At 39.1% G+C, this 17,280-nt stretch overlaps 1 protein-coding gene across 2 annotated transcripts in view; it reads right to left on the reverse strand.

Moving 5' to 3' along the window:
- PDZRN3 (PDZ domain containing ring finger 3) overlaps nt 1-17,280 on the reverse strand; it is a 147,583-nt gene that overhangs the window by 16,226 nt on the left and 114,077 nt on the right. For both annotated transcript variants that reach the window (XM_080385499.1, XM_080385500.1), the window contains one exon: nt 954-1,207. In XM_080385499.1, the coding sequence (XP_080241625.1) occupies nt 954-1,207 (254 nt within the window). The remainder of the gene's footprint in view (nt 1-953; nt 1,208-17,280) is intronic.

Genomic DNA, 17,280 nt, shown 5'->3' on the forward strand with positions numbered 1-17,280 from the left:
CGTGAAAGTCACTCAGGAGCAGTACAGGATCAGTGCCTGTTTGTAGTCAAACCCTATTTCTTGGAGCATTGAGAGGGGTGTCCGAGAGGCATGATGGGGTGTGTTGGTGTGCCGATGGACGATTGCAGCTCAGGCTGCCTGCGGGTTCCTTTCAGAGCCGTACTGTGCAGCCAGGACACGTGCACACTAGCAGTGCCTCTCACAGTGTCCAGGGTCACCGCAAACCCAGGTATTGCTGTGGATTGACCAGATCATGGTCTCATACACAGCAGCTGAGATGTTCAGAATCCTTTCTGTTCCTTTTTCTCTTGTGGAGATGTGTGGCAAGATGACAGGCAATTTGCATGGGTTCCTTGGGGAGCTGTTTTCCTGTTGAACAGTGTGTGAGGGCGTGGTGTGTGTGTGCCAGGAGATAATTGTCATTTTTATTTGTAAGTATAAAAGCATCAAACTACCATTAACAATAATTAAAATTTGATTCTAAAACATCCATGACAGCACTGGTAAGTGATTTTAGTCCTAGAAAATAACTTATTTGAGTAACATCACTGCAGGGTTATAATAAAGTAATTAATACACTGGAACAGAACGTAGCAGCTCTTAGCATTACACAATTTATGGCAGCCGTAAAAAATAAAGTTAAAGCATAAGCAACCCAAAGAGGCAGTGAGAGGAATTACAAGAAGCAATAACTTTATCCATCAAATGCCAGCAAAAAATGAGCTTTATTGAGGCCATGTTGTGACTGAGTAGCATTACTCATGTGAGTAATGGCTTGCTAATGTGTAGAAAAAAATTAAAACATTTTGAGTTATGGCTGAATAGCATATGAATCCTGGCTGCTTCTGGGAGTACACATTTACCAGCAAGTAAAGGTGAGATTGTGAACTACTCCTAACATGCCATGTTAAGGAATGCAAGAATTTTCAAGGGCTTTGTAAACTGTTACTTACTCTTCAGGTAGGAGATATGGGTCTAGCACAGAGACGGGTGGAGTAGGTGAGCCCATCTTGCTTAGAGCCATGATGTGTTCAAAAGTGATATCTGTCTGTGTGCCCACGTCTACCAGCTGAGAGTCATGAGGAGGAGTGAAGACCTTGGTGCGTGGTGTTCTTCTCAGGACTTGCACCACAATGGGCTCCTTGGCTGTTTTGAATGCTTCCACTGCCTGCTCGTGTGTTGCTTTAGATAAATCCTTCCCATTGACCTGTGGGAAGAAAGCAAGCAAAGCAATGAGAGAAACAGTCAGAAAGTGGAGGGTATTGTTGGTTTTGGCTGTTAAGTCTCAACTTCCATCTAAAGGTATATATACATGTACTAGGAACTATTTATGTAATGTTACGCTTCTCTCATCTTCCCATTTTACTACAGCAACTTTACAAATCCTGTGCTCTGCTTTTTATTTTGGTAGTTAGATTTTACTGGGCTCACTGAACTAAAGCACAAACCAGCATCCCATTTGTTTCTTGCAGATTAGAAATCCCTCAGCCCTTGTTCAAACCGAAAAAGTTATTGATTCTCCTATAATTTTTCTGGTTTTGTTTGTTTTTTAATCTTTTAACCTTTTTGCTGAACAGAACTACCGAGACAAGATCTGAAACTACAAAACCATGTATTTGTGTCTGATGAACAACTTTTCAGATGAGACATGACAATAGTACGCAGTCCCTGCAGTAAAAACCTGCATTTTATGGATGGGCATGGACATCAGACTGGGGTAGTGAATAGAAATAATAAGGGAAAAACAATCATGGGCTTTTCTTTGAAAGAACTTTTTTGGCTGTGTAGCTTGGCCATTCCCCATCTCCAGATCTCACCACCGTTATCTCGTGGTTGAACGAATAACGTAACAGAACCTTTACTAAACATGACTGAGAGACTCCACCAAGAACTACCAGTACTAGACGTGCCAGGCCAAGAAGGGGGCAGGGGGTGGTGGTGTCTGAGAAAGGAATCTTAAAACAGATCCCTCCTGTCTCAAAGGAGTAGTGAAGATTCTGTTCACAACAGCAAAATTGAAATGAGGCAATCAATTCTATACACAGTTTCAAATCTTTGGCAAGCAGAGGTGTCCTTCCTGATCCAGAGAGGGGTCTTGAGAATTTCCAGACCACTGTGGCTTTGCATATCACTCTTGCTTAGCTTCTTTCCTCACACATTTTCTAATGAATTCTTCATAAGTATCTAAGTCTAACCAGAGGCTGTGAAAGAGATGAGGTCATATTCGTCAGAATTTTTATAAAGCTGCAGAACAGTAACTCTCATTTCAAGTTTTGGTTCTTGAGAAATTGTAATGTTTCTGTCTGTCTCTGACTGTACGGATTGTAATTTTAAGGAAGCTAAACACAATGAACAGTTTGGAACAAACTGAAAAAAGGCAACTATGGTAAAAAGACTGCATCTGTGCCTACTTCTTGCTGTTTCCAGCCCAACACAGAGATTTCTTTTGAAATTTGGCCTGTTTGTCAAGACGTTGGCAAATCTGAAAGCTCTGTGCGCTCATATGCAAGAAGTGATGTTACAGAAATAGTGGGAACCACTAGTAATTCCAGTAAGTTTTTATCCTCTTTTAACCTGCAAACTGTTTGCATTTTAGTACAGATGACAAGAAACAATTGATGAGAAGCTTCCCAGTGAAATTACAATCTAAAGCCTCATGCTATCATATAATTGTTACCACGTTCTTTGGAGTGGGGCAAATGTTGGCTGACACAGAGATAAACTGAAATTGGAGATTTGAAGATGCTATATGACCACTGACAGTGAGGGCCCCTGTCATAGCAGTCCTTCTCATTAAGAATCATACTTGGTTTATATATTTTCTTTATGAATGATGTCTTACATCTTAACTCTTTCCAGTTAGACAGCTGTTCACTTGATAAACCACATTACTGTATTTGTAATCAGAGGTATGAGTTGCACAGCAGAAACTCTTGCCTTCTGCAGGGAAGAATAGCTTATTTTTTCCAAGGCACAAAAATAATGAATTGCCTTGATTGGACACAGATGGAATCATGCCTAGCCTCAGGTATCAGTGGTGGCTATTGCTCTGTAATTTACTCATTGTTGTACATGCCTGAAATGTGCACTGAGGTGGTGACTCTGCCACATTAGCTTCTTAAATATGATTGAAAATGCTAAAATATATCTCGAGATTCTGCTATCTTGGCTTGTGTCAGATTGCACTTAGTTCACAAATCTAGTCCCATTAAACTAAGTGGGGCAACTGAACGAGTAACGTTACTCAGTGCAGTAACTGAATGTAGCCCATACTTAACGGATTGCCCACAGCAAAGAACTGGGTAATAGTAAAGAGGGTTAACTCAAGTGCAGAACAGATTGGAAAGGCTGACTTCCTGCTGAATTACCCTGTGCACGTAACGCTTCTACACTGTCATCTTTGCTTTATCTGAGAGAGGCGATGACACCAGGGTTTTTAAGCCAGCTGAGTATGGAAGGTGTTAGCATTACATTTATATTACACCAACACTTGTATTGAACTCAATTGCTCTCAGTAATGTATACCCTGTAAAGTTTGGCCTGGTCAAATTAAATATCATTAACTCGCTCAATTGAGCAGATTACTTTAAAACAATTTGCAGAGCTGTAAAATTAAGTTCAGTGTAATGTTTTCTCTGGAAAAAGGAAAGCTGATTATGGTTTGAGTTTTATTATTTGCTGCAAATTAAATGTTGCACATTTTACTGTGTGCATCCTATTTTTTTTTTTTTTGGTATAACTAAATCCAACAAGCAATCAAAAAGGAAGAATCTAAATTGCAGCAAGGGTAGTGTTTTTCAGAAATATGCTCAGTACAACCCTTGAGCAGGAAACTTTCAGTGTGAGATGTTTTCTACATCTTTATGCTAAAAACTGGTAAAATAATGTGTAGGATAGTCTTCCAGTTTATTCCTCAATATTGTAATGAATTTGGGTTACACACAGTTTAGTACAGGCCTGCATTTTAGTTTAGGTTCCTTAGGACACTTAATTTCCGCAGATCTGTGGACTGGCATGCTTTGTGCTTTCATATGTAATTGTTATATTTAAATAAACATAACTTCAAAGTCAGGTTGATATCATGTAAGGAACAGGCAGTTGTTGCACTATATTGTAAACTGTTATTACAGGAGTTATTTCCAAGTAGTATCCTGACTGTTTTCTACAAGCTGATAATGCAGTGAAAAAGAGAAGTGCTGCGCAGCCAGGCAGAAGGATGCAAGACCAGATTTTAGAATCAGGGAGAAGAGCCAGCTAAATTTTAATCTAAAACCTCTCCTACTGCCAAGGGGACCTCATGCAGAAAAGGTTTGTGACTTTCTGGCTTTTGGTTGAGATTCAGCATTTTGTAGGCCTGCCTGCTGCCGCATTCCCTCTCTGGCAGCCGTTGGCAGCAGGACTGCTACATGCAGGTTTTCACAAATGCCTACTCATCAGAGGCTTAACTGTAGATACTGGACAGTCAGTGGGATTGTTGAGGAGCATGTGCTCGTCTTGTTCTGCTTCACTGGCTGCAAGGATAGCCCCAGTGGAGGGGCTGGAGAAAACCTGGGGGCAGGGACGTTAAGTGCTGTAAGTAATGGCAGCAGGACTGCTCTGCTAAAACATTTCATCTTGTATTGCTGGCTTCAAGTTGGAACTGAGCATTTTGTTGGTTAATTTGTATTCAACAATGTCTACTTGGGCATTTTGGAATACTAGGACTCTGCAGAGCATGGTAAATAAATAAGTCTAAAAGGGGATTTATATTTGACGTATATACAATTTTGTGTTACGGGTTTGATAAGATGTCACTGACTATAGTGAAATGAAAGCATAACACACTGTACTGTTATTATGTGTTTCTTAACCTACTGCTAAAATATGCTTGGGGATTTTGTCTTTGGAAGTGAGTAATGCTATGAAATATGGCAGCACCCACATCGTATTAGGCAAGCAATTCTCTGGACGCTAGCCGTTCACACAGTGAATGGTTTCAGGGTCAGTCTGTGGATCTCTTGCAAGGGACTGATTTGTAAATTCAAACTGAGTGGAACCCTTTTAGCTCGGCACATTTCTGTTTTGATCAGCAGTCTTCGGCAATGTGGTGGACTGCTGACTGATTAGATGTGTTCAGAACTGCACTAACAAAATAAGAGGTAATGGGCTGCACCAAGCTATCGCTATTAACCACTTAATTTCTGAATGTAGAATGATGGAAGAATATGCAATGATGCAAAAATACGCTTTAAAGTGATTTACAGCAGGGTAATTACACTGTCTGAACCTAGCCCCTTAAAATCCTGCGGTAACTGCCACAATACGTTTTAAATATCAAGCAGTGAATAGTTTGTATTTACTTCTTTTTTTCCCCATCCCAGCACATCAATAATATAATCTTCTGCTGATGGGACATGAGGATGGCTATGCTAAAATATTTGGATAATGAAACCTAGTAATTCTCTGTTCATGTACATCAGAGCCAAACTGCTACTTTTTCTAGATGAAAAAGCAAGTATTGGTATTTTATTTTTCGTAGCACGCAAATGATGCAGAAGAAAAATATACTGGGAATACTGGGATGATTTCAATGGCCTGATTTCTGGTGTCTGTGTAGAATCAGTGCTTGTGGCTAATTCTGAGTCCTTCCAAAACTTTAGCAAATAGATGATATTAAGATGTTTAGTTTCTGTCTGGAAATTTTTTCACAATTAACAATTATTCCCAGCCAATAAATACATTAGTACAGTTGCACTTTGTAAAAAAAAAAAAAAAAAAAAAGTGTCTCTATAATCATAGACACTTTATTCCTAATGCTGCTGAATTGTGCTCAGTAAAATTCTTCCTTTTAAATAGTTACATTTGAAATACCACAAAAGAAAAAAAATATCCATGCATATGAATGCTTGAGAAGACTGCCAAACCCTAAAAATATGCATAATTTCTTAAGAACATGCCATGTGACAGAGACAATGGGATCTTTCATGGCACAAAAGATAGATAAATTAACTTGTCTGAAATGTTGAAATGCTTAGCTTTTGGACCTTCTTTGCATTGGAAATATATTGAATATGGAGAAAGCTGTAGTTAAACTGAAGTGCATGTAGCTGAAATGAACTGAATGGACCTTGATGACATTTGTGGTGGAGCCAGACAGTAGGGTTAGCAACTGTATGAGATGCAGAGATAAATACTTGGAATTAAGACCATACAGTAAATATGGAAGAGATGTTTGATTTTTTTTAAAAAAGAATTTATGTAATGATTATGAAATAGAATAGTATTTATAGTAATTTATAGTATATACTGTTTGTTATATTCTTTTGCACAGAAGTAGGCTGCAGAGTGCACACTACCTAAAATCTGTGTTGTAAGTCAGCAAGATATCTATAGATAAAGGCAGCATAATCCTGTCTGGGGAGTGTCTCCTAGAAGTTTTCTTTTAATACTTGGAACAAAAATAAAATAGTCACTTGAGCTTGATTTGATGCTCACTAAAGTCTCTGAGAGTTTTGCCTTTGCAATGCCTTGGTTTGGGCTCTGACTGAAACAGAGCTAAGTCTAATAGCAAAGCAAGATGTTATGAAGCTGAGTGTGCCATCAGCATTCAATTGGCACGGCCAAACTGTGATAATGGAAAGGAAAATGCTGTCATGGACAATGAAGGTAAAACATGATACGTATTTGTAACGGAGAAAAAGAGAGATGATGCAACAAGGTGTAATAGGGGAGGCCATGACACAAATCCAAGTGGAGAGTCCCAGCAAACAAATAAATGGAAATGATGTCTTAAACTCATTTCAGCCATGGGGCTTTCATTAATTCCCACTTCCAAGAAGTAAATGGTGAGAAAAATAAACAGGAATTAATAAAAAGGAAAAAAAAAAGGAAAAAAAAAAGACAAAATACTGTATCTGGCCAAAAATGGAAGCACCAGATGAATTTCACTGTTGAACCCTAAACATAAGGTGAAACTGCTGAAGAATAGCCTGTGACAGTTAGGAGATGTGAAAGCAACAAATGCAATGTGATTGTAAGATCAAACTTCCTAGTGCTGTGAAAAAGGCTGGAAAAGTTAGTGCTACCTTGGAGATAAAAGAGTAAAAATGTGCAGTAGGATCTTGCTGGGTGTAGTGTTTGTAAGACTCAAGTGCATTTCTGAGTCTGTTTTCAAATCTCTCTTGCATTAGTAGCTACTCATTAAGTAGCTTGTCAGATGCAACATATTATAAACCTGCATCATCTAATGTTGGATGCAGATAATAAGAGTATAGGATGCTGCAGTACACGTGGCCACTGGAGAGGAAGAAAGAACAAATCTGTGATGGGCAAATCAACAAGGAGTAAAGCAAGGAAAACAGGAGAAAACCTTAGGTCTTTAGGCTTGTGAAGAATTTGCACTTCCTAGCTGGGACATGGTTTTCCATATAATTCTATGGTGCTGCAAGTGTGTGTGGTATTGGATATACAACAGCTTGTCTCTCTCTGTCAGAGCTGTGCGAGGTGTTTGGCATCCCTCCTGTTGAAATCTCTTCCCTCACAGTGAAATACCTTTTGTGAAGATAGATTTTTTTTCATGTTTAACACCATATGTACGTGCTTTTACTTTAACAATTATTCTGCTGAGAGGTTTGGTATCCTCCAGCAATTTCAGAGCCAACTGCCACTGTTTAGAAGCTAATTTCAGGCCAAATCTTCCTGAGGTCAAAACTGGCATGTGGTCTGGAGGCTGGGAGCCCTCCAGCCTTCACGCTGCTGGACCTCCTGTGCAAGTCAGTGGAGTCTGTGGCCATGACTAAGATGACAGAATTGTACTCTGTTACTAGAAAACACATTCTTATTTTTGAGGTATGAGGAAGGTATTTTCATGAGATAGTACACAGTTGTGCTATTACATAAATGTCATTTTATCAATAGATGCTGTTTAATTGTTTAGCAAGGTAAGGGATTTACATGTTTTATTTTTCTGGGTGGGAAGAGAAGACTGCCACTTTGCTGACGGCAAACGTAAATTGGGGGTGTTCAGGTATATAAAAATATGAACTTGTTTACACAGACAGAATTTCCTCCTGGTTACCACCAATCTTGTGTTCTTTTCCTTCTGATAAAATGTTTACGGAATACCCAGTATTTTTTTTTTTCTGTTTTCCTGTGATAGCAAATTTACGCAGCTGGGTTATTCACAAAAGAAAGATGTTCCTTGAACTGATTCTGTTTCCCACTTGCAGTCACAAGGGGGGCATGCAGCTGAGCCCCTGGGAGCCCTGCAGAGGCGATACAAGGGCAACGGGACAGGGCTGTGCTAGAAAGAGGTTTGCAGAAGAGAATAAGGCAGGACATTCGATGAATGTAGGTGTAGAGTTTTGCATTTAAGCGTGTGCAAGCATCGTTTGCAATAGTATAGATGAAGAAACTCTGGCAGAAATATTTAACGGAAAGGTTGAGAAAGCCAGAAAATTCCTGTGGATAAGAGTTTACTGTGTGTAGTTACAATTACTTTGTACGTTATTTTTGCTTAAATACTGTGTAAAAAAAAAAAGTTTGCTTCACGTTGGTAGTACGCAACAGAAACTAGAAACCAAAAAAGGTTTCAGTAAAAGAAAATTATTTTTCCATCCATCAAGTTAGACTGATTTATGTGGATTTAATGTCATGAATGGTAAACATTTGTATGCATTGTACAGCTTGTTGGTTCTTCTATGCTTCACAGATGTCACAGAGAAAAAAACTTTTTTGCTTAAGAATGAGTAAGCAGCTTTTCTTTGTAGAAATTCATGCAAATCCTTGGGAAATGCACTATCAAAATGCTAGTTCTGTTAGACTACAGACGTCTGTGCTCCATTTAAAACGCTCTTTATGGTCTGATTCACTTCTTTAGCGAGTTCTTAAGAAGTCTGCATATTAAGAAAAAGCAGCAGAACTTTAAAGATTTTTATAGAAACCAGAGCAGCAAAAAGCCTATTTTCTAAACCCCCTTTTCCTCAGGAATTGGAGAAAGAAGGTTCAAAATATAGGTTAATTCTTCTTGCAGCTCCATCTAATCCTTCTTTTATTTCCCTCATATGGACAGTCTCTCTCTTTTTCAAAAAACCCAGAATTATATTGTTTAGTAATAGACTGTTTCCATGTGTGTGCATTTCCCTTCTGCCTTGTGAGCCACCCATGACAAAATAGTTAAGACCAAAGAAAAATTCTTTACTTAAGAGTAAAAAATAAATTTGTTCTCTAAACCATTAACTTCCAAACGGAAAATCTTGGGAGAAAGACCCTTGAAATAAAGGAATTTTTATTCTGCTAGTAATTAGCACATTTACTTATTTAACAAGGCAATGCTAGTACTCTATATAGCATATGAAAATGTGCCTGCTTTTCACTGGATCCTCAGTCTCTGCTCCTATGTATCATGACTCAAAACCATAGGGAATTTTATCATTTGCCTCAATGAAACCAGATTTAGACCAATGCTGGGGTTTCTGAGACTACTGTACTTAGTGAAGTTTATTTGGAGCCCTTTTTTCTTAAATATGCATTCATCAGTTTAAATGATTTTGTATCAGGGCAGAAATACTTTTTCATATTTTGTCTGCATTTAAAAAGGTATTCTTTTATGTATCTGCTCATGGCTTAACTCTGGTCCATGTAAAACAGAACGAAGTTTACAGACCCTCCCTTTTTAATGACTCCGTCTGCCATTTCAGTAGCATGGCCCAGAGGGAGCCAATCAATTATATTTCTCAGCAAGGTACAAACGACAGCCATAAATAATCATGAATTACTAATGACCGGAATTCAGCAAGTCTAATCACCCACTTCCATTCTTTAGATTTGCCCATGTATAGCGCTGTGCCTCCACTGTGGCACCTTGGGCTGCTTCTGCTGTCACGTTACATCGAAATGCTCTTGCCCTTCTCAAATGTGCCCCTCCGAAGAGAAAAAAACTACCTCTATGTATTCATCTAGTACAGCAAGTTACAGCCTTTTTTTATGAATGAGTGCTTTTTAAAAAGCTGTCTATCTCTATGTGTAAAATAATACACAATGATAGTAAATAGCATTAAAAGATTAATCTGTTTAGTTGAGGGTGTAAAGTTACATGGATTTAATCTAAATTGGAGTAATGTAAGAAACACGTTCTTGTACCGAATCAGGCCAAAAGTCCTTGTAGATGATTCGCCTTTCTCCAAGAGTGGCATGCTGAGGGTGCTCTGAGAATGGTGTAAGAGTAAGACTTACCTGAAGGGAGCTTTCCCCTGCTAATGCCCTACCAGCACCTACAGCTCAAATAGTTGACAGTCTAGCAGTATTTTACACCATACCTCAATTAAAATCAGAGTAGTACAAGTTGGTGTATAGACCAGGCCTTCAAATACTACTATTATTATTTTAGCAGCACATCAAACTACACAAACACAGAGAGCGCGTTCTCTGGAGAGCCTGCTCCAAGCAAAAAGACAGGAGGAGTATTGTACAGATGAGGTGATGAAACCTAAAACAAGTTAGTGATCTACCTGATGTCCCATGAGAGCACACCACAATGAGAGCTGAGCACTGATCTCCAAGACACCGTGTGTAAGGCCATTCTAATTCATGACATTCCCATTTCTGCAGCTGGTCACTGTGGTTTTTGAGTCCATTCTCTTACTCCCTCCCTTCTTCCACAAATGTCTCAGTGATATAAGGCAGGGAAAGAACAATTGTGGATAGCTCTGAAGATTATCTGTGTTGAAGAGGGTTATTGAAGTTGGTACCAAAAAAAGATGGAAAAAAACCATCCAGTGCTGCTATATGGGAACCTAGCAGCAGTGACAGATCCAAGTGGGTTCGTTAACAAGAGAGCCTGCTGCTTTAGTAGCTACCTGGTATCTGCAGAGTAGGCTTCGTCATCTTGGGCCACCTCCTTCCAGAAATACAGCAGTGTTTTTGGCTGAAGAAAACTAACCTCAGAGGTGTTGTGTAGGTAGGATCCCACCACCACTCCACTGTACTCTTCCAGTCCATGCTGCTTGACTATGGCCTAGAATTCTCATAGTCATGCTACTGATTAAAACCCTTTATTTTTCTTTTTTGGCTAAAATTGATGGCAGTTACACAGATTCTGTCAGGTCAGATACAAGAGCTTCTGTTGCACTCTGCAAGCAACTCTGCCTAATCTAAAAAGGCTTTCTTACCAGCTGTCATCTTTCAATGTACGAATGATCGCTTTCTCTAAAATGATGCTGTAGGAGCTACCTTAGTGTAAATGCACATGATCCATGAGAATACATAAACCAAATATGGTTTTAGGCTGCTTGTACAATTACTCTTTCTATGAAGCTGAACACTTACTTCTCAAGTGTTCCCAAGGAGTCTGATGGTGGTGTTTGAGAAATGGAGTGCTACTGAACACAGCTAATGTACTGTCTCAGTATAAAGCTGGAAGTTTCAACAATTAGAAATGAAACGAGGAAGCACCCAGTTTCTGTGCCAGTGAACAATGTGGCTGATCACCTACAACGTGTCCATGTCCAGAATTATCATTGCATTGACACAAGTATAAAAACACTGCTGTGATGCTTGTGATTTTTTTCTTTTAGATGGTGGCCTCTGTTTTTTGCCTTAAGATAAACTATGTTAGTAGGAAGGCTTCCTTCAGTAGTAATTGTTTAAAGTAGTGAATATTACAGTCTTGTTTAAAGTTTATGTATATTTTATATTATTTATTTTGCCACCCTTCCGTCAAATCCCTAACTCGCTACAGAGTTTAGGAGGGCTAGCTGGATCTGCTTCCATGTGCCCACTGAGTCTCTGAAAGGAACGATCCCAATGCATGTATAAATGTAGAGTTGTGCTGTCCTAGTGAAAATGAAGCCTGACCTTTTGTTTCATTATTAATGAACACAACAAAACACATGTATTAGATCTGCACTTTTTCATTACTCCATATGTTTCCTTTTTTCCCAGCCCATGTCTGACATGTGACGGTAAAGCACAGAGTGATTGTCCCTAGTGCCTTCTCCCTCGTGACTTCTTGCCACCTGCTTCATAGCATTAAACAGATGTATAAGTGTAAAGCATTACAAAACTCATCTTTTCAATCATTTATCACTTTAAAAAAATTCCAAATAAATCTGTGCTGTGGTTAAGCATTTTATCTGCTCTATGTAAAGAAGAAAGGCACCGTGGATTTCAGGAAGATTATGAAGGAGTAAGATATTTTATGTCCACAGTAGGTCAAATCATCCATTTATATCACAGGTGACCATTAGGAATTTTGTTTATTTTGTATCACGTCTTGTTTATGTTCCTTTAATGGCCAAAATTTTCCTCTAACCTGCAGTGAAGAGTATCTTCCAGAGAAATCCTAACAGAGGCATTGCATTATTCATCATCAAGTGAAGAGGAAAATTTCAATTGCCAGTTTCTGGTAAATGTCTAATTAAGAAAGGGGACTTCTGAGCCACAGACAGGCGCCACAATCATTAAAGGGCAGTTTTCTGAAGATTATGAGTCTCCAGTCTGTCAAGCAGAGTTTTTCTACAGCTGAACTAATTCAGCAGTAGAAAACCCTGTCTAGAACAAAGCCCTTGGAATTAACATCTTGTTTAAGCAAACACATGCCTACTTTGAAGTAAGTGTGATAGGTTCACAACTGTTATTGAGGTCAAGTTTAATGGTAGTGAAGTGACAGAATATAACTTCAATGCTGTTCTTAATTTCAGCTGCAGCACAGACTGTACATACGGAGTATTTGAAGCCATACAGTGTATTTCAAGTAGACCAGTTTTCTATAATTGGCACAACCAGTTTGGTCTTAACATGGAAAACTACTAAAATGTATATCTAATTCTTTGGCTGCCCAATTAAATTTGAGGGTGTGAAAAGCATATGTACAGAGGCAATTATTCTTGTTTCCCAAATCTTACAGTTTGGATTAGAAATTTTTTTGAGCTGAACATTTATTTTGGCAAGCTTCATTTTGGCCCTGATTTAGGATAACAACATTGCTTAGTAGGTTTAAGTCTAGTTAGACTGCTTCCTTGAATCAGGCTTTCTTAATGACTGATTATTTTAGTCCAATTTTTTCAAGTCTAAATATGTGAATGGAATTGTAAAAGCAAAGGCAACTGTACTGGTGATCAGCTCAGTGCAACTGGTTTGTGTGTGAGTTCTGCTGAAGGAGTAGTCTCCTCAAAAATGATGCTGCTGGACGTTGCCAACGAAATACAGTGTCAGTTAGTTCCTCGTCACTACCATCTTCTCATTAGCACAGCAATAATTTGTATGCTGACCTTGGTGCTTATATAACCTTGGTTGCATCACATCTTAGTCTAGTTCAAAAGACAAATCTAGTTTGCCCGCTATTGTTTTTACCAGCGCTGTCATTTTCACTTGTCTCATTGACGTGCCAGGCCAAGAGCATGTGAACGGGGCTTTCAAGTTACTAAAACACTAAAAGGTCATTACAACAACTGTTTATTTATATATGAACTTTAGTATTTGTGAAACATGCCAGCTCAACAATCATAGAGGCTGAAATCCTCTGACCTCGGATCATCTGAAGCAAGGGCAGTGGCAATGTGAGCTTGTTTCCTGCCAGCGTTTCTATCCTTAATCTGGAGGGACAGCCTGGAGGAAGGGGTTAGTCTCCATATTCATCACATCGTTTCTCAGCTGGAAGTGCCAGTTTTGATGGGTTGTTTTTATGATATTTTCTCACCATGAGAACTGGATGAACTCCATCATCTTGAATCCCAGTGAGCAGTTCTGAGCACTGCCCATGCAGTTTATAGTCATCTGTGACTTAAAATTCTATGTTCTTATCCTAGGAAATACTATGTGTCCATTTAGGTAAGCACACACGGTGAAACCATTTCCTCCCAAACTGCGTGTAAACATGTGCTTAGTGTGAAATAGGTACTGAGAAAGTTACTAAAATTGAAGACTTCATCTTTTTTATTTCACAAACTCAGAAGTTCTGTCTCAGATGACTCATTCATCTCTGTGTTTCCTTCAATGGAGATTACTTTTCGGTGCCCCACGAATTTTTCTACAAAGGGAAAAGCCCTTGTTTCTGTTATTGTTTGTATATGAGCTGATGACATTGAGAAAAAGAAACTGCAAAACTAGTCTAAAACACCTTCCCAGTTTTCTTGTTTTCTTTCTTCCCCCTTCTCCCTCCATTTTCACAACCTTTAAAATCTTCTGAAGAAAATTTCCATTTAACCAGAAACCCAAAATCTAATCTCATTTAATAACTTCATTTCATATGCTGGATGTAACTGGGAAGTCGGCCTCAGGATACAGCTAAGGTATTATATGCCTTACGTTGCTGCCACAGGCACGCTTATTGTTGGTGACAGTGTTCTGCATCAAGATTTCAAGCTGCCGCAGCCCCCTTTGTATTTGTAATACAAAGCATTGATATGCACAGCTACAATAGACTTTAATGACGAGGTGTCTTAATTTGGTTTTTATTATGTGATTAAAGGTACAATAAGGTATGTGTGCAACAAGAGGGAAGACCATTGTTCTGCATCATTAAGCTCACAGCGGCCCAAAAAGAAATTGTAGGCAATGTGCCAAAGCCCTTAATGAAGAGGATCTCTTTGAATTATCTATGGATGAGGAAGGGATAAAGCCTGAGCCCTGGTATATTTGATCCTCTTTGTGCTCTCTGTTATGAGGACTTACAAAGCCAGACGTACTGGACCTTCTGGAATTGTAATTTATTGAAGCATTAATTTCCCAGCCACACTAAAGCTCTTGGCCTAATAGAGAAAGTGCAGTTATGTACTATTATTAATTCTTGCAAGTGTTTTCTGAATTCCTACATCTCAGTCATGAACTTTTAAAAAATAAGGCTAAGGGGATTTATTTGTAACAATGCTCAGTATTTCCTAAAGCCAAGTTACGCAAATTTTGTCTAATTCAGACTTTTAAAAAAGCTTCTTTTACTTTTCTCTGGAATGGCAATGTTATCTTACCACATACTAGGGTTACCTATGGATGATACAAAATAGAACCACTGTAAGAGGTATTTGTTACTGCTAACATATTTTGAAACTTTTGTCTTTTATATTCTGTTACTTTAAATTACAATGATTCTTCATCTCCCCCACCATTAAATTTTACGTGATTGCTCTTATGTGTAGGTTCCACGAGGATGCACTTTTATAGTTACTGTGACATTTAATTATCTGGATGTACTCCATAAGCTACAGAATTCCCTCCCTCCTATCTTGTGAAACAGAGAAATCATAGTAGTACCCTGTTAAAATAGTTTTGCACAAGAATTTATGTTCTGGAATAATCAGGGATTATAGTCTTAAATAATTCAGGCTTCACTATGTTAGAAATCCCAGTTTTATAGGCTTACATGCATCTCTCACTTTTGTGGAAGCTGAGGGTATTCCAGCAATGTTTCCCCAAGGACTTCCATGCTTAAAGTTAATCACGAGTGCTGTGCACTCTGTTCCACACATTGCTGAAACAAGGTTGCAGCACTGGCAGGTTGATTTCTAAATCCAAACTACCACCAGGGCTCTGCACCTGCAGCCAGCACTGGATAGTTCACCCATCTCAGATATCAGTGGGACTGTTCCTGTGAGTGATTTTAAGGACATGTATTTAAAGAATGTTGTCCTGCATCTGTTGGGAGATGTCAGTAACTTGCAAAGGTTCTCTTGCACCTTCATTTCACAACAGAAATTGTGCCAAGCTTCCTAAGCAATCAAAATATTAATAATTTGTTGTTGCCTCAGTTTGTTCTGGTTGTTGCACTTCTGAATGTGATTCACTGACAGTCATCAAACCCAGACTGTATGAGAACTTGGCAACCTTGGGGGATAAGTAACTGTTACCACAGCCGCTGCTTGACCTGAATGGAGGATTCACACAAACAATACTGGCACCAGGTCTGCTGTCGCAGGCAGCACCTGAAACTACTTCTCTGTACAGAATAACGTCTGAGAAATCTGATTACCGTTCTCTAAAATTCTTCCCACCATCACGTGCATAGCAGCTTAGCAAGTGGAAGTGAGTTAGTATAAATAGAAATGACAGTAAACATGTCTTCCTATTTGCTCTCCCAAGTTTTTTTAGTTCCACAAAGCGCCAGTGCCCTTTGGGCGAATAAGCAAGAATTAGATCAAAACTGTGTTTAAAATTTAATCGCTTCCCTACCAGGATAACATACAAACCACATATTTTATTCCCTTTGCTGTCGGTGACATCCATATCTCAGACCAGATGCAGGTGGTAACGCAGCGAGGAGATGGGATGTCTCTCCCCCCCCGCCCCGCTGAGCAATCCCCTCTGCCGGCGGGCGCAGGGCACGGCAGCGCTGGGATGTCGGCAGCGCTGGGATGTCAGCTCGGCGCTCCTCTGGCCGCGATAACTCACTCACTCTAAACTGCCTTACGAACCGCAAGGTGGTAGAGTACAGCTTGAAGGAGCCGCGTAGTTTCTGTTTATCCGGGTTGTTTCTACAGACAGCCCACTTCACGTTTTCAGAGGTTAACTGTAAGCTACCTGCCTATCATTATTTCAAAAGAGATCTGTAGGAGTGCGTCCCTAACACCTGGCCATCACGCTGCATGGTTCCATCGTGCTGGTTTGCTACAAATCACACTTCAGATGTGACAGAGTAAGAAATTTCAGACAGACAGAAGGAAAAGCAGAAGCAGGCAATAACATTTTTGTAACAGAAGTTAACATATTACCAGAGTTTTAGAAAACTTTTCAGGTGCTTAATATCAGTAATTTGATGTAGAAAGATCTGTAAAGCAGTAATTTTAATCTGCTGTCAAATTAACTATTTGTTAGCTGGTATTTCTGCACACCGAGGTGCACAAACTACAACTAGACATAAACTTACTCTGGCAGGAACAGGCACTTAAATACCAGACTGAGCACTGAATGCATTGCACAGAAAGAAGTGTCTGCATGTACTCATAAACAGATACAAAACCTTCCTGCACATCTTTCCTAACTTGATCAAGGAGTGTGTGGCCAAGCATGATCCTTGTCAAGAAATTTTACCTAATTCATACTGGAGAAATTACCAACAGAGTCCTATTTTGTGATGTAAAGTTTTGTAAGAAGTTTGATGTATAATAGCATACATTTAAATATCTGATGTTCTGCACGTGAGAATGGGAAGGTACATCATAAAACCATAATCATTAACACATCAAATAAGGCAAACCCCCTTTCATTTCCGCTTGTATAAGCCATTTTTGGCTTATGTTCTTCCCATCATTAATAGTGGTCACAAGCCCAAAAGAGAATATTTGGTTTTAGAAATGAAATCTAATTCTTTAC

Source organism: Falco punctatus (assembly GCF_963210335.1).
Source record: "Falco punctatus genome assembly, chromosome: 4".
NCBI lineage: Eukaryota > Metazoa > Chordata > Aves > Falconiformes > Falconidae > Falco > Falco punctatus.